Source organism: Arabidopsis lyrata, assembly GCF_000004255.2.
Source record: "Arabidopsis lyrata subsp. lyrata unplaced genomic scaffold ARALYscaffold_1, whole genome shotgun sequence".
Lineage (NCBI taxonomy): Eukaryota > Viridiplantae > Streptophyta > Magnoliopsida > Brassicales > Brassicaceae > Arabidopsis > Arabidopsis lyrata.
In genome coordinates this window covers 10129934-10152513 of record NW_003302555.1, presented here as the reverse complement: position 1 = coordinate 10152513, position 22580 = coordinate 10129934, and the positions used below count along the sequence as shown (strand labels likewise).

Here is a 22580-nt window from a genome sequence, read left to right as displayed (position 1 = left end):
TCATCGTTTCAAGGAGATTTGTCTATTCGCTAATTAAGTTTTTTTTTCTTATTACAGGAATAGAGCGGGACGAATAGTTAGGTTGATGACGTGGCAAAGGAACGACGGACTGGGAACCACAAGCCGTTCTTGATATTGAACGTGGTTGGCTCATGGTGGCGCGTGGTTGGCTCGTGGTGGCGCGTGGAAACAGAAGCTTTTCATCTCTAATCAGAAAATACTCATTGAAAAGTCCATTTCCCTCTATCTTGTTCTTTCTTATTTCTTGTAATTTCATCTCTCTCTTTTTTTTTTTCTGATAAAGGTGTAATCTCATCTCTTGCAATATGGTATTAGGAGAAATGAATAAGAAAGTGATCAAGAATGTGATTAATCTCTTAACGATGGTGATTTTGATGGGTACTGTTGTGATTTGGATCATGATGCCAACGTCTACTTACAAGAAAATCTGGTTGAAATCCATGCGTGCCAAGCTCGGCAAATCGATTTATTTTGGGAAACCAGGTAAATTCACATCAATTTTCTTTATTAAGTCGTCGTAGATCTAATCTAATTTTCTATTAGTTTATACAAAAATCATTTTTATATATAAGTACTGGTTTTCTAAATTTATTAGGAGTAAACCTTTTGGTTTACATGTTCCCAATGATTCTACTGGCTTTTCTTGGATCTATTCACCTTCACTTGAAGAAACAAACGACAGTAAACCAATTTAATAGGTAATTAAACACTTAAACTAAACCAACTGGCTATTTTCTAGTTAACCGCTTTTTAATATTGATATTATATTTTTTTCTGTTAATTAAAAGTGGTGGAGTGGAGAGGAAGAAGAGAGATAAGTTTGGTGCATTGAAAAGACCAATGTTAGTGAAGGGATTAGGAATAGTGACAGTGACTGAGGTTATGTTCTTGACGATGTTCATGTCTCTTCTTCTTTGGAGCTTAGCCAATTACTTTTACTATACCTTTGTCACCATCACTCCTCAAACAATTCCAATCGACGGACATAACTTGTAAGTTTTATAGATGGATTTTATTTTATATGTTTCGCGAAATATATATACACCGTATAGTTTTTAATAATCATGTTGATGCTTTACATAATATTGTGATATGATGGAAAATAAGTTTAAATTTATGTGGGTCTTAAAATTTGAGTTCGTCAAAATTCAATAGGAAACTCAAATAAATAAATTAAGAAATTATAAAATTGATTATGACTTGTAATTCTCTGAATCATTCATAGCATATGTATACCTTTTACAATTTGGCCTTTTATAAACAAATTCTGAGGTATGTTTTTGTATTGACTTTTGTGTTTGTTTAATGGCAAAACTCAAAAGATGGCAAGCGAGGCTGGATTCAATAGCAGTAAGGTTAGGTCTAACAGGGAACATATGCTTGGGGTTCTTGTTCTATCCGGTGTCGCGTGGCTCATCGTTGCTGGCTGCAGTTGGGCTTACTTCGGAGTCAAGCACCAGGTACCATATATGGCTCGGTCACTTGGTCATGACCTTATTGACCAGCCACGGTCTTTGTTATTGTATCTATTGGATATCCACAAATCAAGTCTCTCAGGTTAGTCTATGTTGGGAAATCTATATAAGTTTGGCTTTTGGTTAAATTTCGTTTTGGCTATATAAAATAACTTAACAGACGAATACAACTATTTATAACTCTAAGTGTAATATAGACACATGTAGTTAAAACTTAAAATTACGAAATTTTAACGGAGATTGATTAATTGAAGCTACTTTTGTTATTTTACATTCGACAATGATTTTAGCTAGTTCGTGTGAATAGATGTTGGAGTGGGATAGGACCGGTATCTCGCATTTAGCCGGAGAAATAACTCTGGTGGCCGGGCTTGTGATGTGGGCCACCACATTCCCGGCGATTAGAAGGAGATTCTTCGAAGTCTTCTTCTATACTCATTATCTCTACATTGTCTTCATGCTCTTCTTTGTCTTCCACGTTGGCATCTCTTACGCGTTGATCTCATTTCCTGGTTTCTACATCTTCATCGTCGATCGTTTCTTGAGATTTCTCCAGTCGCGGAACAATGTCAAGCTAGTCTCTGCTCGTGTTCTTCCTTGTGAAACTGTCGAGCTCAATTTCTCCAAAAGCCCTAGTGAGTTCTAACAACGATCCCTCTATTTTTTTTCTTCTTCAATTGATTATCTATTCAAGAATCCTTTGCTAAACATGTTAATACAGTGCTGATGTATAGCCCGACAAGTATATTGTTCGTGAACATACCGAGTATTTCGAAGCTGCAATGGCATCCATTTACAATAATTTCGAGTAGCAAACTCGAACCAAAGAAGCTAAGTGTTATGATCAAGAGCCAAGGCAAATGGTCCACTAAGCTTAACCATATGCTTGCTTATTCTGATCAGATCGACCACCTTGCTGTTTCCGTCGAGGGACCCTATGGCCCTGCTTCCACTGATTACCTACGGTAATTACTAACCTAAATCCCAAACAGAGAAGTTCAACATTTGATCCCTTGTAACACAAGTAACATTGATGCTCTGTTTTTTTACTACGTAGACATCAATCTCTGGTGATGGTGAGTGGAGGTAGTGGGATTACACCGTTCATCTCCATAATTCGGGACCTACTCTATGTAAGCTCAACGAGCGCTTGTAAAATCCCCAAGATAACCTTAATATGCGCGTTCAAGACCTCTTCCGACCTCTCAATGCTCAACCTAATCTTACCGGTCTCCACCGAGATATCCTCCTATGTAGATATTCAGATCAAAGCCTTCGTCACCCGAGATAAAGTATCAACTTGCAATATGAATATCATCAAAACCCTCTGTTTCAAACCACATTCCTCAGACCAACCCATCTCACCAATCCTTGGACCTAACTCCTGGCTATGGCTCGCCACCATCCTCTCTTCTTCATTTGTGATCTTTATTATCATCATCGCAATCATCTCAAGATATCACATTTACCCAATCGATCAAAGCTCGAAAAAGTACACTTCTGCTTATACATCTCTCATTTACCTTCTAGCAATCTCCATTAGCGTGGTGGCTACGTCTACAGTCGCTATGTTGTGTAACAAAAAGAGTTATTATAACAAAAAGGACCAAAACATCGACGATTTATTGTCTCTGTTGATGATCGAGAGCTCGCCCGGTCAGTTGCTACCGAAATTCACCAACATTCATTATGGAGAAAGACCTAATCTTAACAGTAAGTCTAGTTAAGATTATTTATAACATTTTCATACATGTATTAGAATGTAGAGTATATTGCTTTTTCTAAGTTCTCACTATGTTCATTGTGTGAAAGCAGAGCTCCTAGTTGGTTTAAAGGGTTCGAGCGTAGGAGTTCTTGTGTGTGGTCCAAGGAAGATGAGAGAAGAGGTTGCAAAAATCTGTTCCTTTGGTTCGGCTGAGAATCTTCAATTTGAATCTATCAGTTTCAGTTGGTGATTTTTTTTTTGTAATAATATTGGAAATTTTCTCAAAAGTGTTGATGCACGAATCACACAAGTACGAAATAGGGTTTTTCTAGGGAAGTAAAGATTTTAATAAAGAATCGTACCTACCAAAATCTTCTCACCAAAAGAAGTAAAGAGAATCAACATCTTTCGAAATCAAGATCAACTTCGAAGTATCTTATGCACTACTCACCTAGACATCAAAGAGTATGTTGATATCCTCACTTTAACTCCACTATATATTCTAAGAATATACAGAGTTTGTGTAGTGAATGAAGCAGCTCAAGAGAAATATTAGTTCAATTACAGAAAATAAAGCATGTTGTTTACCACAGCTCTATTTTGCAGGATCAATAATCCTGTTAGAATCACCATTCCATAACCAGTTGTTGATCCTGTGGAAAACAAAAATGTTTTATTTACTGTTAACTATGGACCAATACTTTTCTTCTCCTATAACTTTATATATATTTTGAAACAACTAAAACAACAGGATCAGAGCCAAAGAGGTGTGTTTGTTTTTTCTTAGTCGATGATTATAACTATTGTTGTAGGTTCATACAAAACTTCTTCTCCAACCTTTTTTTTATTGTTTTCCTTGATTAAGTTTTAATCTTCTGTCTTCTCTGTCATTCTTTTTTTTTTTTGTAGACTTGTCTTTTTATTTTTATTTTTTTTAATCTAAGAATAACTAAACTATTAGAACGCAATTGATTTAATTTCTATATCCAGATTTTAAATATTAAAACGTAAAGATTATGCCATAATTTCTCCGAAAAATAATTGTTTCGTTTGAATTTTGTTTTACGACTATGAATTTTGTTTCTATTGTTTTTTGTCTATGCATTATGCCATAATTCCCTAACTGATTGTCATACTTAAGTTCCAATGGGTACTTACCGAGCTCAAATAAGGTTTGATGGATCGATATTACAAGTGAATCAGCGAACTACAAGTTTCTGTCCCTTGCGGACACTACACTAAAGCCCACATTTTTGTGTATTATTCACTTAAGCATCCTTCACAAAACGCTTAAAAGGATCTTTATCAGTACAAATCTTACTTTTGAATTCGTTTTAATAAATAATTAAGTTACATTGGAACAGCTACAAGAAAAACATTTATGCGTGTTAACTTGGGTTTAGATCACAAAATAAAATAAAAAAGGCTTATCAAGTTATCATAGAACTCAACGGAAATCAATTTAGAGAATACTTATTATTTCTGAATTTGGATTCATAACAAATTCAGGAAAGAATGGTTCTTTCAACAAAGCCAGTACTAAATTTTGGAATTCTTACTAGGAATTAATAAAGTAAAGACTATGTTACATTCTCAATATGTGGTTTCATTTGTCTGATTAGTTTTTATCTTTTTGCACCATCAAAAACTTCGCGGAGATCATTAGACACTGAACTATCAATTGATGACCTTAAGCGGCCTCATCATCATATTGTCCTCATGGTCCAATATCTGCGATGCAAAACATTATGTTGCTTTTAAAAACAATTATGTAATAACGATTACCAATTCAAAATATTTTGAAATCCTACTTACGTGACAATGGTAGACATAGCCAGGTTCTAGGGTCGGATCGAATGGGTAAGATGCGTTAGTGTGGATATAAGAAAAGCGAACGAGTATCCTCGTAACATGTCCCGGCATCATCTTGAATACGTTCTTCCAACCCCTCTCGAGTGCCGTCACCGCCGTCTTTTTCCCAAGAGCGTATTTGCTGATTTGGCATTTGACCGCGTCGTTTTGTTTCGTCATACACTCCTTGAACTCCTCCAATCCCGCCGCCAGTAATGCCGTTTGCTCTACCACTTTGAACAATCCTAGATGAATGTGTAACGGATGGTTATCCTCCGTCAAATTTATCACTTCCCACACCTGAGTAATTTTATAGTTATTATTAAATTTTGAGTGATCAGTTTTAGATTAGACCGTCAATAAACAGCTAGCGTACCTCGGTGGTTCCTGATTTTGGAGTTTCTGTGACGGGAGCATCATAGGGTAAGCCGTTGACAAGCAAATGAGTTGGTTCATCAGAGTTGCTCACGTACTCGTACATAGAGATGTAACGCCTGAGTACAGCGTTTGACATGTCAGCATGCGGATAATTGATGAGCTTCTTGGGAATTGTACATGTGTCATCCTCTCGTTCATTGTTGATGATAAATTTCATTACCTTGCCATTTTCTTCATTGACCGGATCACCACTAGGATAAGGATACGGCGCGTCGTTAGCGAGTACCACGGTTCTCGATGGTGATTTCGAGAAATCAACGATGACATCTACAAGTTCTGACGGAGATAAGAGAATCGATTTGGTCATCACCGGTTTTGACAAATAGGCCGAATCGGAACCCACAACGATGAAATTTAGACCGTTGGAGAAGAAGAATTTGAAAAATCTAGCGTTGCTTGCGTTTATGATACGGAATCTGTATTTCCTACGTCGCACGTTTAATCGTGGCCATGCTTTTCCATTAACGATTATCACATCGCCAAAGTATTCCGGTTGCCATTGCGGGTGAATCGATGGGTTGTTCCCAGTGGCGTTCATGTAAATTGACCCGTCTTTACGAAAGCTTCGATCAAAAATGATCAACGGTCGGTCGAATTCATCGCCAGTGGGTAGCTGCAACGGAGATTCTACGGCGTGGTGGCGAAGAATATAGGCGCCTACCAAACCAGCGAGGAGGTTGACTCGGGTCAAACCCATGGCATGGTCATGGTACCACATGTTACCAGGTTGTTGCTTGTTCTCATAATGCAACGTCGTTTTGGTCCATTTTGGTCCTGTCTCTCTAAAACCGGCAGTGAACCACGCGTCGGCATTTCCATCACTTGTTGGTTCGTGGATTCCGCCATGTAAGTGAACAACCGTAGGAATTCCACCGTGTTTTGGAGTTGCAGGGGAAATTGTACGGTCCCAAGGAAGGATGTGAGATGAAGGAAGGTGATTTCGCCATGTAACGTATGTGTCTACTCCATAAACAGCTTCGATCGTCGGACCAGGAACCGTTGCCTTGCTCCGTGATGTACCGTATGCAAACACAGGAGTCGCAGGCAAATCTCTGTGGAATTTCTGTTACACTAAATTTATTGTCACGCCACAACTATACTCTGTTTATCCAGTAATTAATCGCTACAAGTGTTCTAGTTTACTATTTAGAAAAAACAATTGTGATTGGGCCTAAGAGAATATGAGCCAAAGCCCATTACGTTTTTTTTTTTCTGTCACCAAGAGCACTTTATCTTAGGTCAAGAGTAAACGCGTCAAATCTTATCATTTTTTCCAACGACTAGACGTAAACAAGTGAAATATAAGATTATTCTCACCAACCCATAAGAATCTTCTGGAAAAAGAAATTGAATGAGGAAAAGAACAATACCCATTTAGTGGAGAACATGCCAATTTGAAGAGAAGTGGGTTTGATGATATCATGAACAGAGTTAAAACCATAGAGTCTGGGCATATCTGGGAGGTCGTCGACGAACATCTTAAGCTTTCCCACTTCGAATAGTTGGTCCTCGAGCTCCCCGCACGTGCTACCGAGCCATGTCAACGTTATTATTAGCACCATGACTCTCTTTATCCTCCTCCGACACAACAGAGATTCCATTTCTGACAAGTCAAGTTAATTTTGAGTGTGTGTTTCTGACTGAATTATTAACTTCGGGTGAGAGAGATTAAGTTCTTGATCATTAGATTAGATACTTATATATAGGAGTGTGTGTGTGTGAGAGAACGTGGTGGACTCTGCTCCACACCCATGAGTCTTTGTTATAGGATCGTTACAATTTTATTCTATCATTAATCTAATTTTGTATAACATTTTTTCTTTTAATGGTTGCATGATGTGCAGATGGCATTTTCCTTTTTTATTATTCAGTGGCCTTTCTTTTCAAAGTGTTTTGTTTTGGGGTCTTTTGTTTGTCTTTATACTATTTTGTGAGTTTTCACTCTTAACTCTTTTTTTTCATTTTTTCTTGTCACACTCTTTAGTCTTAAGTACCGGAATTATCGTCTGCATTTAATGAAAGTTGCATATAATGTGCAACGTTTAATGACAAATGACTGAAATGAGAGCCTAACTCGAATGATTCATCCTTTTCATTTTAGCATGGTCTTCGAGGTAGGTGCGTAGGTAGGTTAGGTAGGTTGATTAGTACTTATAACTATAGGTCTTTGATCGAGAATAGATTTTTTAAACTCCTTAATTTGGTTGTCGGTTAGCAATCAGTTCCGAGTCTTATATCAGAATCTCATTGCAAAAAATATATATATATATATATATATATATATATATATATATATAGTCATATGGATCATATGTTCGTGTGGGCTTCACAGGTGAAAAAGCTAGTAAGCGACGTATATTAAATTACAAATTAAAGACGGTGACATCCCTAGAAAAGCAGAGAAAGTAAACATAAACTAGAAAAAAAATACAAAGGAAAATATCACCCAAAAAACTCTATTTATTTTTTATTTGAATGTTTAATATCCAAAAATTTTAGTTTGGAAAAAAAATGCACATTCTAATTAAAGAATGCGATTTAATATCTAAAAATAAAGTTTTTTTTTTTATTTTCATACTCATGATCTAGTAATAAAAATGAAATTCTAATTTTACCTTTATCATCTCAATTAATTATTGATATTTAAATGACATGGCATTAATTATTAATTTTATTTGAATTAATTTATTTTTATTAATATTTTGTCTTTATTACAATTAATTTATTTTTAAAATTCAAAATAAAAGAAATTTGCAAAAAATCTAAAAACAATAGTTTTCTTCAACTTTCTTGTTCAAAAACACACAAGATAAAATTAGTGCTTTTTAAAGGAAAGTTGAATAAGATTAATTTTTTTAGATTTTCTTCTAATTTTATTTTTTTTTCTCTCTTTGAAGTTTATCTAATGATATGATGAAGATAAATTTAAGGTGTTTCAAAAGGAAAGTTCAAAATTAATATTTTTAGATTTTCTTCTAATTTTTTATTTTGAATTTTTCTTTTTAAATGTTGATTAATAATACAATATCACACTAATGTTCTTGATTAGTGTGATACGAAAGCTCTACTATCCTAGACGTGTTACCAAAGGACTTAATTACCTTCAGAGACCGGAAAATAAATGTAAATTCGAGAACATATAATCTATTGTTTTATGACCACTTTTTATCAGAAACTAACACACAAGCAAGAAGTCTCTCGATAATTTTGTAACCATTATCCATAAGATAAAATTCGCTAATAGAGAAAACAAAGGCAAACATCTCACGGCTCGTGTCGCAAAAAGTAGGAACTCAAGTGTGAAAAGAATTTAAAGAGAAGGGTCCACTATCCTAACCTCGATGCTTCTTACGTCTAAGTGTCCATTTGTAATCCATTATTATGCACAAGCCACATTATTAATATATAAAACAATAGTCAATAGTATAATATGCAAACAGACCAAACATTAAATAGAGCTATTGTACCAAATGTTCTCTAGTTAATTATAATTTTCGTGTCCTGCATTGTTATTAATTTGTGGTACACAGTTTCATATATTGATTGTAAAATGTATGTTACAGTTGTACAATTAAATCATAATTGATAGATAAGAATATTTCGTATGTAGATATTTCATATTTGGACAAACGATTGTGGTTCGAAATCATAACTAAACCTCAAATTTAGGGTACGATTTTAAAAGCGTTTAAAATGACAAAAACTCTTCTCAATCCGTCAAAAAATAAAACTGAAACCACATGGTGGTGGGCGAGTGGTTCTCGTTTGGTTGGAAGGATCGCCCTGTTGGTTTAGGCCAGGGATCGATCCTCCCCAGACGCAGTTTCGCTCTCTCACTCCTGTGGCCACCTGGGAATTTACATGCGGACTTGCTCAGGCGCCCCAGACCACCAGTTTATCATGGGGCCCTTAAGTGGAGGCTTAAAAATCCATGTGACGTGGGCTTAGGCCCAGTGGGCTAGTCAGATCACTGTGTGGTCTGGATACTGGGTTATCAAAAAAAAAAAAAAAAAAAAAAAAAAAAAAAACTGACAAACGTTTTGCTTTTTTCGTTTGCATGCTTTTGTCACCTGGTTGGGGAATCTTGTGTGGCTATCAAGAATTTAAAGTAGGACCTTTTCTGTGAAAAATCAAATTGGGCTACTTTAGCCCAAAACCATTTTTTGAAACTCATGAGGCCCAAAAGATGGTTCGAATCTGATAAGCAAATACCAATTTTTTTTTTTTTTTTTTTTTTTTTTTTTCACAAGCAAATACCAATTCCCATCGGCGTATCATGTAAATTTATCGAATTAAAAACAAAGGATTGATTGATGCATGACCGGACCGGGCTTAGACATTATATTACTTTTACTAGTCCAATTTTTAAAACTCGAACCATATCGCATTAAATAAAAATAAGTGACGCGTAAAACGAGACACCTACCGAGAGGCAGCGAGCAGGTGGAATAACTTTTTGAGTGGATAGAGAGAATAACTTTTCGAGAGATACACACAAACCACATTGTGACAAAACCAACCGCTTTAAACGCTCCTTTTACAAATGTTTGCACCGCACCAACCGCATTTCATGAATATCAACACTACACTTTAGTAAAAAAGAACCAAGATAAAGCAAAGCATCTCACAAGAAACATCAGTAATAACACTGTGGATTTTATATATCAACCAACACAACTTCATGTCAGTCCAAAAAAGCTACATGCCACACAAGAAGAAACACCCAGTCGAAAAGAAGGAAAACCATACACTAATATATCACATTAGACAAAAAATACAGAAAAAAGATTGAACTTCTAAGTCTTGTTTCTAGTAGGAGAAAGATAGATATCTTCCTTAGCAAGCAATCACACTTTACATGATGTTGCAGCTATTGTTATTGCTAGTACTGTCTTCATCACTAGACATGTTTGTTGCATATGAATGGCTACTTTGTTGCTGTTGCTGCTCACTTGGGTAAGGGTAATATGGATAATAACTGTAGGGATTAGGGGTATAATTGTAATAATACCCATTGCTTGATGCTGGAACGAAGGATGATCTTTGATACATCATTTGCTGAGGCTGATGCATCATTTGCCTACTCTGCATGTTCATTGGATGATGATTGTTGTATCCATTCATGTTCATCATCAAGCCTCCATTACCATTGGTGAGGTTGTGATTAGTGACGTTGTTTAACGGTGGAGCTTGAAGCTGTTGTTGAATCCCATTTGGAGGGTGATTCACGGCATTTGTTGCGCCGTTAAAGCCAGCTAAACCCATGAGAGCTCCAATCTCGTTGGTTTCAACACCAGAGGTCATTTTTCCGGCGGTTCTCATTCTCATAGCCGCCATTACTTGTTGAGTGTTCTGGATTTGGTTGCTCTGTTTTTGGTTGACTTTCTTTGTTGCGGCGTTGACTCCGTTGTTTCCATTGTTCATCGAAACTCCTCCATTGTTTTTCTTGGAGTTGACGACGGTCTGTTGCTGCTGATTCGCCGGTTTAGGAAACTGGACCTCTCCGTCTTCTTCCTCGCCGCCGTCTCCTTCCACGTCCGTGACAAAGGCTGCACCTTTAGGGCCGTTCTTGGGCTTGCAGGCTTCAATACCACTTTTGGCCGAGCCTTGCTTCTGACCCTTTTGATTAACGTTCTTGATGACGTCATTAGTCTTGGGCTTTTGAGGTTGGTTTTGGTTTGGGTTAGGAGACCAAAGCTCGGCGTGTTTGCCGGCTTTAACGAGCTTGTTGATGAGTGTGGCTGAGTCAACTGACCCTGTAACAGTCACCTTTTGATGCTCTGCTTCTATCTTCACGTGGCAAACTCCTGTTTTGGTCAAAACATGACAATGTACCAAATCAAGAATCCAAATGAGTAAGCAAAAAAATGTGTTGCATGTGTGAAATATAGAAACCTTCGATCCTCTGAAGAAGTTTCTTGACTTTCTTGTTACAGCCCTCGCAATGGATGTTGACCCTGAGGGAAAACGTCTGTGTTTTGCAATAGACATAACCATTAACACAACTGAGAGGTTATTACAAAAAAAATGAGAAAGATAAAAAGTGGAGAAAGTCTTTAAACTACCAGGATCTTTAGGAGCTTAAAGTCTTCATCTTTAGTCATGGCTTCAGAAGAAAGAAGAAGAGAAATGAGTAAAAGCGTTTTTAAGATAACTTTGCAAGCTTGAAAAGAAGAAGCTCGGTTTTTTAAGTAGGCAATTGAGTGGAGGGCTTTGGGTTAAGAGACTTTTGCTCTGAAATTTGAAACGATGTTGAGTGAGTGAGTGAAGACTGACACTTAAAAGTAACAGCGACCTGGCCACTTCCTCATTAAATTCTGAATTTTGGAGTTTATTTTGCATTCGAACAGAAGCATTTTGAATTGTACGTTATCATTATTTAAGGCATATTTACATAGTAGTAATAAGAATAGTACTGTAGTATTATTCATAAACTATGATATTAATGAAACAAAAAATAATTTTTTTTTTAATATAGATTTAGAGAAATTGAAAATGTTGTCAGAAGAGTGCATGCATGAAGAGTCGGGCCCAACGGTCTGTGTCTAGTCAGTGTTTGGGGTTTGCCTTCTCCCACACTCTTCTCGAGCTTCTCCCCTCTCTTTCCCCCAACTTTTTCTTCTTTTGTTTTTAGATTCAGTAATTTATTTAAGAGAAATAAAATGAGGTGACATACATATTTTTTAAAAAAGATTTCACTATCCTATTTTTCGACCTCTTGATATATGAGCACTTGAGGCCCTGAGCAGTGAGCACATTCTGATTGACCTTGTTAGGGTAGTGCTGCTAGTGTTGTTTTGCATTTCGGCCTTTTAAGTTTTTTTAAATAAATCCATTATGGGCCATAAACAAAAAAATGCGCATGAAGTATTTAGCCCATTAATCTGGTCCATTGATCCCCCACTGGCCACTATTAGGACATAAGAATCGAAAACCCTCGATGGATTTTCAACTTGATCTAATGTGAGTTTACAAACCATACATATGATTAAATATTACGTGATTACACTATATTCTGTAGTTTTAAATATGTTTTGTAGTATTTCTTTTTTTAACCTAGATCATGAGTTAAAAACTCATACTAATCCCACTCTATGAAATCTCATGCAGTCTACTCTAGTCAGTTAAAATGAGTATACTGGTCAAAAGAAAACAACAATAATGGTCGTAGTTATATAGTAGGACTTTTCCCCTTGATTCACACAGAGAAAATTTTCTAAAACCAATGAACCACACCACCTTGATTAATAATCAGTGCATTTGTCTACAATAAATATATACAAGGACTCGATAGCATATTAACTAGACACATCAAAATATATATATATGTGATAGATTCACTTTAGATTTGAGAGTTGCCAGCACCTCCAAGAGTCCAAATACATGTTCCTTTCACGAAAAATCTAGTTACCAAAATTCGTATTGCTCACATGATATGTTACATACATAGCCAACATTACATTATCGTATTTCACTCTTGATGTAAACTGCACATTTCAATATTTATCCTCTGTTTCCTTTCCGGCCGTGATTAGTGTTTCAAGTCGAATGATTTAGCCGTTCATGTCCCAAACACCGTACACGTGACACTAAAACAGAAGCTCCAAAACCCTGGGCCTCACAGCATCAACGAAACGTTGACTCCTAATTACCAATTCTTCAAGTCTCTACGCCACGCGTTTGCTGTGTCACTCCACATCGGTCCATTAGTTTAGTGTCATTTCACAATTACTAATGCCATAATAGAATTCAGGATATGATTTATTGTATTGGGGTCGTAATTAATAATTAGTCATGTCATCACCCGACAATGTACTTACATGTCCTCTGTCATATTTTCATATATATATATATATATTTTAGAGGTTAGTGCATCTTCGATGGAAGTTTCTAAACGAAGGTTTCTTAAATAAAATCAAAATGTAAGGCAGTGAATGGAAGCATATATGCGGGACGGATTTGGAGGGTGCGGGATGGATTTTCACACATGTTACCATTCAAGAAAAAGATAATTATTGAAATACCAAAAGTGCAATAACGCACTTGTCCAAATTGTGCAGAATTTTTTTTTTGTTTGTTCTGTTTTCTTAGAAAACGCACTTGTAAACATTCCACACTCTTTTTGATGTGGGTTAGAGTGTGTTTTTCATTTTAACTATTATTTTCTATAAATCAAATACTATACATACATCCATATATACTATACATCCACTAAAATACTATACTAATATTAAATAATTATATATTAAATTATAATAACTATATATCTTAATTAAAATCTTAAAATAACAAATTCATTTTAATAGAATAACAAATAAATTTTATAAAATTAAAGTATTTGATAATAGTTTTTTATTATGTTATATTTTGTTTTAATGATTAAATTGATTTAGCAATTAATAATTATATATTTATATATATATGATTAAAATTTAATTTAAATAAAGTTCAGTATTTAAAGTTTAATATATTTAAAATGTTTGTTCTTTAATATTAATCTAAACAACATAGATTTTGAGCATGATTTAGATGACATAGAAGCAACGTAGATAAGAGATGGAGAATATATGACGCAAATAAGAGACAATATTGCAGATATGTTATGGGAAAATCAAAGTAATAGATAATACTTTTTTAATGTGTTGTACTTTTTTTTATGATGAAGTTATTCAACAGATTCAACAATATGTATGTTTAAAAATTAAATTTATATTTTGATCAATTTGTGTATTAATGGTATATAAATATCTGTTAGTGTTTATTTATTAACACAAAAAATTAATTAATTATTAATATATATATATAAAAAACCGTACTTGTCCCGCAAATAACTTTTTTCACCAATCAAATATTATTTTGTACCGCTTATTTTATACAAACCGCACTTGTTCCGCAAATATATTTCTCCCGCACGTCCCGCAGTTGAACCGTACCGCACTGTAATACTGCACTTCTCCCGTACCGCAAAACGCAGTTACCATTCGGAGCCTAAGTATAGATAAATAATACTTTTTAATTGTGGGTACCTTAAATTTGGAGAAACTTTGCCCAATTGTTTCTTAATTAAGAAACAATTGAGCTAAGTTTCTCCAAATTTAAGATACTCATCTAATATTTAAATAATATATATTTTATTATTTATTAAGAATCATGTTTAGAAACTCCCATTGGATTGCTCTTACATATCTTTAAGCTTTTGTTGATACCAAAAATATATATATATTTCTTTATTATAATATTGTATAATCGAATAATGACATAAATTGCAAAATAACACAATTCAAAAAAAATGAAGAAGTGTACAAGAAAATAAATAAATGAATACTCACTTATTTGCATTCTGATAAACATTAATTATACAAAAAAATTTGATATCGAAACAATTAAAATGCTTCTAATGTATAACGTGCTATTTATTTCGGTCAACTAGGGAAGTCATCTATTAGCCGAAATTGAAAGTTTTAACCACCCACGCAATATTATAAGAAACAGAATTAATAAAATTTATTAAGAAGAAAACTTGTCCCTAACTGGTGGTCGGCAAACTGTGATCTGCTCCAAATTTTTGGAAAAAATGAGCACATAAAAAGATAAGCAATTGTACACTGAATTATTTACTTTCCATTATAAATGTATTGACTAACAAATATCTTATCTTATCCAAAGACATCATCGTCGACATATCTACTACCACCGAGGAACAATACCATTAATTACGTAGAGATACAATTGGAGTATTGGACCCATGCGAATAAAATGTTTACCGTCGGATCTTACACTTGTCGTGGGTGCACAACAGAAGGGCAGAGATGGCATATAATTGCTTGATGTTTGGCTTTTCACTTGCCAAGGATTTCTTTAGCGTCATAGAATCTTTCAACTTTTTATTAACCAACCACTGCCTTCATAAAACTCTTTTACTAGTATCGAGTGAATACAAACAAAATATTGGCATAAGATAGTTATTTAGTTACTTATCTTATTCGATAAGATATGAATAGGATACAATTATAGTATGATAGTTTTGGAATTAACCAAATTTATAATTTAATACTTCACCGCCATGCTAATCCTTTAGTTACGGAATGTTTAAAGAAGAATGTCACCGTGAACGACTTCTCACCGAACGAATAAAACATTTCACAGTTTATGTGTAAATATGGTTATCTTTTTTTGCTTAAGGTATTAGTATTCCAAATAAAACCAAATAGAATATATATACAAAATTAGTACCGTTTCAGTTTAAATTTGAGATCCGGTTTTTAATGGAATTTATCGTTGATTGTTAAGTGAATGAAAATTTCGCCTATTATATTTTCTATCCTTTTTCTATTTACTGATTCAGATTGGAAAAAAGAAACCATTATTATTATTATTATTTAACAAAATTTAAATTTGGTTTTGTGTTTTTGTTTTCCCCTTCTAACTCGCATCAAATGAACTTGGTTTATCCAAATTAAACGCCCAAAAATATATAAAATATTTAGATGTGTATATTAGGATAATATCATTCGAATGCTTCCGGCAAAACCTTAGTTTTTGCATGAAACACAATTTAAACAGTTAAATTATTCATACAATAAGCAAGTAAAACTGTAAAACTATATAATTAGGAGATAAAATACTAGTTAAACGCAGAGTAATTACTATATGTTGATTTGCTTCTGACTTAATACAGTAACAAAAAAGATTCCACTATAAACTTTATAAAACGTTATACATTACTAATTATACAACAATCGGTTGCTAACTTGCTATCTATACTTTATTCACATAACGGTGCAGGCGTTAGGGTTCTCGTCGCTAAATAGGGACATGAGCTTATCGTCAGTACTTCCCGGCTGCGCCTGAGCGTGCTCCGATTTCCTCACAAACCCCGGTGGGGCTTTCTTGTCGTAAGCTCCAGCAGCGTACGGATAAGCCACCATTGTGTACGGAACGTACGGCCACAGCTCAGCTTTCTTCTTGCCAGTGCTCTGCACTCTCTTCAGCACTTTCTTTGGATCAACGTAGCCACTCACCGTTACTTTGTGCATCTTTCTGTTCACTTCCACTGATTTTGCTCCTTTAAGAAAAAGAAAAAAAACGAGTGGTGTATATATTAGTAAGGTCGTGTTTGGCTGATTTGGAAGGGAATTGTATTTTTTTTATGTATGACGTGTTAGATTACATAATCATGGTTACTATTAAGGTATAGATTTTTTTTTTTATATATATATGGTATGCATAGTTTCGTGTGGGTGATAAATTTACTTGTAGCACAATCAATTTTTCGCCCTAACTAATAGAAAGGCGAGGCGTGTTTGACTACAGGGAACTTGAGAGTTGAAGAACGAACCTTTCATGGAGGAAACAGCGTTCTTGATTTTGCGTTCGCATCCGTCACAGTCGATCTTCACCTTTATATTCACTGTCTGTTCATTATCAAAATTTTGAAAAGGTTAAGCAAACTATAATAAACGACGAAACAAGAACCAAACGGCATCGTTTAGAGATTCTAATTACCTGCATGAGTTTACGCTTCCTCCGTTTTCTTATTGAGACGTAGAAATGATTAGAGAAATACTCAGAAAGAGAATCGAGAGCTCCCATGTTTGATGTCACAAGCTAGTACAGAGAGAGAGAAAGAGAGAGCTAGTGATGCTTAGAAGTTAGAATAGGTGTCGTGTCTTATATAGGGAAGTTTGGGCCGGGGTGGTGAATATAAAGTTCCAAGTATTAGGAAACACACATTTGATTGATGAATTGAGCATTAATTAAATATCATTTGGTGTATAACCGTATAATTATTCAAACTTAGAGGTGTCCTCTTTATTAATTTTTTTTAAAGGTGTCCCTCTAATGTATATATAAATTGAGGTCTTCCTCCAAAATCTATCCGGGCGGACAACGAGGACGTTTCTAATGTTCCTTTCGATCATCAGGTCACTTTCTTCTTTTCTTAATGGTTAGCTTTTTGTGTTATATAAAATTAAAATCAACAATAAAATAGAATTACTTAGCTTAACTACTACATTGCTTCAACTTATGTATTTTATCTGGCGAATTGAATGCTACAAATTGGATATATAGTTCCTATTGGCGCAAAAGAGTTCAACAATAAATTAGATGCGATATCAAAAGCAAAAAATATAACAAACCAATAACTAAACTTACTGAAACAAGCGATTTAAAAGAAATTGCAAAATATATATACATCCGTCAGTTAAACTAAACAAATCCGACGACTAATAGTTGTACACATTTTCTATTTATTTTTTTGTCAACTAAGTTACTGGTATGGTTTTAAGTTACAAATTCAAACCTATAGGCAGGCTGCGTTTTTCTTTCTGTTCGACAAAATTCTTTTGGTTGGTTGGTTCTGGATTTCCAATTATCTTGCCAAACGTGCAATGAGACTATATATGATTATATGAAGTGTAACAATAATATTATATGTTGGCTTGCATTTGGTTCCTTGTTGAACAGTTTTAATGATAAATGATATTATTTAGTATGCATGGAATATCTGCAAAGATAAAAGCATACTGAGTACGTTATTATGCACTTTGACTTTTAATTTTAGGATGATTGATATTATTTTGTGTACCACGCAAGCGGCGTTTGCGACCCACACGTATACAAATAATTGAAACATAACATATCTACTATCTAGTAAACATTTGACAACAAAAGGAAGAAAAAAAAACATATCAAGTAAACCAATGGAGCCCACCTCCGGAATTTGAAAATTAAATTGGGAATTTAGCAACCAATGCAGGCGATGCATGCATTTTACATTTTTTCCTATTTTATCGCGATTGCTTGTGTCATAGTAATTCATCCAAAGATCTTATTGCATTTAAATATGGAGAGTTTTCTTTTTTGGTCACATGATGCACTTTTAGATTTTTAATCTGAACTTATCCATATGGACCATATGGTCGAACCATAAACTATATGTCTTCTTAGCTACGCTTAACAAGAGCACCGATATTGATGTACAAGTACAACGTTTGATATATATGAAAATACTAGGAGAAAAGTTAGTACTATCATCTCTATATTTTCGTCACTAACTAAAAAACAAACAAAATCAAACTGAAAAAAATAAAAACCTAAATACGAAGCAAGAGAAACAAAGCAACAATGAAATAGGACAAGAACGAGAAATACATTGGGGGATTGTTGTTCCGCTCAAAATTACTGTGGTTATATGGAAATTTTCATACCTATATATTGTTAACAATTCTAAGATGGAAATGGACGTTTTATACAATATAATATGGTAGCCACCTATAAGAGTTATAAGATTTGAAAAAGTTCTTTAAAGAAATGTATATATATATATAGTGTCCTTTTCTCAATCCAAGCTGATATTTGATTAGAGAAGTAATCGTGGTCATAGAATATTAATTCATGCATGTCCACATAGTCAACTGATATTTGCAAAGAAAAATCAGAAAAAATTATTCTTTCACTGCTGTGGGAACTCAGGATATTTTATAAATGTTAAATTACCATTATTTTTACCAAAAGTGCCGTGTCAAATAATACGACTCTCAAGAATTCTTTTATCTGGATACAAATATAAACTAATTAGTTATATTTTATCGAATCTTATGTCATGTCCTTATATTTTTGTGGTCACGAGTATTTTAAATTAACACATTTGATTGTGCTTACTGCTTAATAATAATCTTAATTGGAAAAAATTGGTTTGGGGCAGATTAGGTTGATATTTTGGTAAACGTCCCTTTTACCTGTTCGGCTTTATTTTCTCTTCATATTTGGTGGTGCAACGCAACTTGTGGAGATGAATAATTAATAGTCCAGTAACTTGTGGAGACGAATAATAAATAATTCAGTCGTATCAAATGCATATAATTTATAAGAAAACGATACAATATAAATATAATTTCGTTGTAACTTGTAAGTGCGTCATATATAGTTGAAATCATAAGAAAGATATCGCAATGAAGGATCAATCGAAGACAAATATTATATTTAACACTTTTTCAAACCTGGTCTTACACATCTTATAAACATGAGATCATGTGTTTTACGTTAATTGGTTGATAGTTTGATTCAAAGTGTGGGTTTGACGTTTTCTTGTTGATTAAGATTTAGGGTTTAAGCAACTACATATTGGGTATACCATCTTTGTAAAATAAACATATACAAAGGTTTTTATAGAGTTTATGAAAATGGTCACAATGCATAAAACATTGAATAATTTCTAACTCAGTGGTCACATAAGTTAAACGGTTCATACATAATTTAATTCGTCATCAACATTAGAGAAAACATTGCACATATACAAACTTTGAGTTTGAGAAAAGTGATAGCTTGTAGACACAGTTCATTGCCTAGTAAACTAAATTATCATGACATATGTTAAACTTATGTGAAAATGTAATTCCGAGTTTAAAAAAATACTTTGATGAATGAAAATTACAGTCTAGATAGTAGATATCATACTAACCAAATAACCTTTGTCGAAGTGTAATTTAAAGTCTACAACCTTCTCTACAAAATAAGCAAAGGAGAAGTCCAATAGTCACTGAATCACTAAAAGGCCTGAAAGAAGTTTTCAAGGCCCATGATAAATAGGTTCTCCAGAATTTGAAGTCCACTTTTATGCTAACTAGACTAATGCTGCCCACTTTGGGTTTTTTCAAGTGGGCTTGAAAACTAGACATAACTGAGTCAAACCAAAAAAACTGATTTTTTTCATCTTTTAACTTGTGAAAAAAGAGAAAAAAAAAAATGATCTTGCTATAAAAATTCCCAAAAAAAACCTCAACTATTTAATATTTGCCAGAAAAAAATATGAACTTTTTTTTGTTACAAGAAAAAAACTCAAACTAATTTACCGCTGACAAAACAAACACGAACAATTTTTTTTTCAATTTTCTCTCGTCTTCGTTACGGGCGTTAACTCTGTCCCCGTTACTATTTTTTGGAAAAATTCTTGGAAAAACCTAAGTTATTTAATTTTGCCAAAAAACTACCCGAATATATTTGTTCATTGCCAGAAAAATATATAGATCAACATTTTTCTTCTCTTTTTGTCTTCCATAAACAATGTAAGGTGGTGAAAGCTAATAACTTTATTTGTTCTCTTGAACCTCATACAAATTTTCAGTTTTCACTATTATTTAGGACAATTAAATTTAAGAACAAAAATATACAATTAGATTAGTCGATTTTTAAAAAAATTTCAATTAGATTTGTTACGTATCTATTCAGACTTTACAAATTTTGGGACATCATCAACAATGAAACTCTAAATTTCATAAGAGCCCCAAAAACTTTAGTAGATCTTCAAAATTCTCTACATAATCGAAAAAAAAATATTCAAATCAAGCAAAATCCACCAAAATTGAAGCTCAAGCTAGCTTAATCAAACTAACTCAACGCTAAAAAAAAAGACTAATCTAATTGTGTTTTTTGGTTCTAGTTAGAAAATTGGAGAATCAACAAATGTAACTGTGAGTTTTGTTCTAATTGGAAAATTGAAAAACCGATTAATCTAATAGTAGTAAGAACCTGTATGAGGTTGAAGAGAACACATAAAGTTATGAGGTCCAACTACCTTACATTGTTAATGAAATAAAAGAAGAGGAGGAAAATGTTGATATGCGTATTTTTCTAGCAACAAAAAAATAATTCAGGTATTTTTCTGACAAAATTAAATAACAGGTTTTTTAAGGAATTTTTTCCAAAAATAGTAACGGCGTCTACGACGGCGTTAACGGTCGTAACGGAGACGAGGAAATTGGAAGAAAAAAATATTTTGTGTTTGTTTTGTCAACGGTAAATTAGTTTGAGGTTTTTTTTTCTGACAACGAAAAAAATTCAGGTTTTTTTCTGGCAAATATTAAATAGTTGGGGGTTTTTTTTTTGGGAATTTTCCAATTTCAAAATCTCTATTTTTTCTTCATGATTTTACTTTTTAATTTTGTAACCATCTGAATAATATTTTTTAATTCCAAAAATAGATTTTTCCAAATTTTTTTGTCATCAATTTGAATTCAAAATTTCAAAAACCGACTTAATGAGATTGATCAACACTCATAATCAGACACGGATTATAAAGATAAGAGAAACAGTAAGTCGGTTAATTAGGATTAAGTAACGCACAAGCCAAAGCCTTCTGATCGAATATTTAACAAACAAATCCTTCTTTTTTAAGAGGCGGACACAAACCCTAACCACCAACCCACCAACCCTCTCCGTCGTCAAATTCCCCGGCGAAGATGAAACGAATTGTTCGAATTTCATTCACAGACACGGAAGCAACCGATTCTTCAAGCAGCGAAGACGAATCACCGCCGTCACGCCGTCGAGGTAAGAAGCTAGTCAAGGAAATCGTCATCGATCCTTCTGATCCCCCGGAGGTCGGAAAAACTCGGTTTAAAATCAGGATTCCAGCGAGGTTTCTTGCTCCGAAGACTACAACGAATAAGAAGAAGTTCCGTGGCGTGAGGCAGAGACCATGGGGGAAGTGGGCGGCTGAGATTAGATGTGGTCGAGCTCACGGCGGTGGTAAAGGAAGACCTGAACGTGTTTGGCTTGGGACTTTTGAAACAGCTGAAGAAGCTGCTCTTGCTTATGATAACGCTGCGATTCAGCTTATTGGACCTGATGCTCCGACTAATTTTCGCCGTCCTGATGTTGATTCTCCGGTGGTGAAGCAAGATTCTGATGCTGGTGGTGCTTCTGCAGCTTCTGGTGAAGATGTTTGATTTTCTTGGTTTTAACTAACTTGCAAGGTTACTTTGTTTATCGTCTTTGTAAATTGATCATCTTGCTTTTAACTTGAACATCTCTTGTACATGTTTGAATTCTAAAGCTCTAATTTTTCATTCCCAGATTCTTGCTTTTTTCAAAAATTGTATATTGGGAATTAACTATTGCTTCAAATTTCCATATTTTTTTGTTACCTTAATTGTTTTACAAAAATTGGCTATTTCTTGGTTCAATCTCAGTTTCTCTGTTACAGGTTAAAGATCCTCTTGCAATTTGGCTCAGGTCCTGAGCTCTTTTTTACTTATGCTGACTCTGTTAGCTGCTGCTTCCATGTGTTCATGAGCGTTTTTAGTTAA

At 34.2% G+C, this 22580-nt stretch overlaps 5 protein-coding genes across 6 annotated transcripts; 2 read left to right on the top strand and 3 right to left on the bottom strand.

The window, feature by feature from the left end:
* Positions 1 to 3557, top strand: LOC9326612 (ferric reduction oxidase 3, mitochondrial). Of its 2 annotated transcripts, none has more exons than XM_021012019.1 (9): positions 1 to 231; positions 337 to 504; positions 617 to 719; positions 813 to 1013; positions 1344 to 1578; positions 1804 to 2131; positions 2218 to 2461; positions 2554 to 3209; positions 3312 to 3557. In XM_021012019.1, the coding sequence occupies exons 1-9, from the start codon at positions 153 to 155 to the stop codon at positions 3449 to 3451; spliced, it is 2154 nt and encodes a 717-aa protein (XP_020867678.1). In that variant the 5' UTR covers positions 1 to 152; the 3' UTR covers positions 3452 to 3557. The 2 variants fall into 2 exon arrangements, with proteins under 2 accessions (XP_020867678.1, XP_020867677.1); XM_021012018.1 differs by having other exon boundaries at positions 810 to 1013.
* A 1079-nt stretch (positions 3558 to 4636) lies between these two features.
* LOC9326611 (multicopper oxidase LPR1) lies at positions 4637 to 7334 on the bottom strand. The gene is made up of 4 exons (XM_002890503.2): positions 6861 to 7334; positions 5429 to 6553; positions 5017 to 5352; positions 4637 to 4932 (listed from the first exon to the last, which is right to left on the bottom strand). The coding sequence occupies exons 1-4, from the start codon at positions 7089 to 7091 to the stop codon at positions 4879 to 4881; spliced, it is 1746 nt and encodes a 581-aa protein (XP_002890549.1). The 5' UTR covers positions 7092 to 7334; the 3' UTR covers positions 4637 to 4878.
* Positions 7335 to 10124: 2790 nt separating this feature from the next.
* Positions 10125 to 11847, bottom strand: LOC9326610 (heavy metal-associated isoprenylated plant protein 37). The gene is made up of 3 exons (XM_002890502.2): positions 11556 to 11847; positions 11386 to 11461; positions 10125 to 11297 (listed from the first exon to the last, which is right to left on the bottom strand). The coding sequence occupies exons 1-3, from the start codon at positions 11592 to 11594 to the stop codon at positions 10345 to 10347; spliced, it is 1068 nt and encodes a 355-aa protein (XP_002890548.1). The 5' UTR covers positions 11595 to 11847; the 3' UTR covers positions 10125 to 10344.
* Positions 11848 to 16115: 4268 nt separating this feature from the next.
* LOC9329318 (heavy metal-associated isoprenylated plant protein 22) lies at positions 16116 to 17183 on the bottom strand. The gene is made up of 3 exons (XM_002890501.2): positions 16996 to 17183; positions 16829 to 16904; positions 16116 to 16555 (listed from the first exon to the last, which is right to left on the bottom strand). Exons 1-3 carry the CDS (start codon positions 17080 to 17082, stop codon positions 16260 to 16262), a joined length of 459 nt encoding a protein of 152 aa, XP_002890547.1. The 5' UTR covers positions 17083 to 17183; the 3' UTR covers positions 16116 to 16259.
* A 4351-nt stretch (positions 17184 to 21534) lies between these two features.
* LOC9329317 (ethylene-responsive transcription factor ERF069) lies at positions 21535 to 22346 on the top strand. Its single transcript, XM_021010437.1, has one exon. The coding sequence runs from the start codon at positions 21732 to 21734 to the stop codon at positions 22218 to 22220; it is 489 nt and encodes a 162-aa protein (XP_020866096.1). The 5' UTR covers positions 21535 to 21731; the 3' UTR covers positions 22221 to 22346.
* The last annotated feature ends 234 nt before the right edge of the window (positions 22347 to 22580 follow it).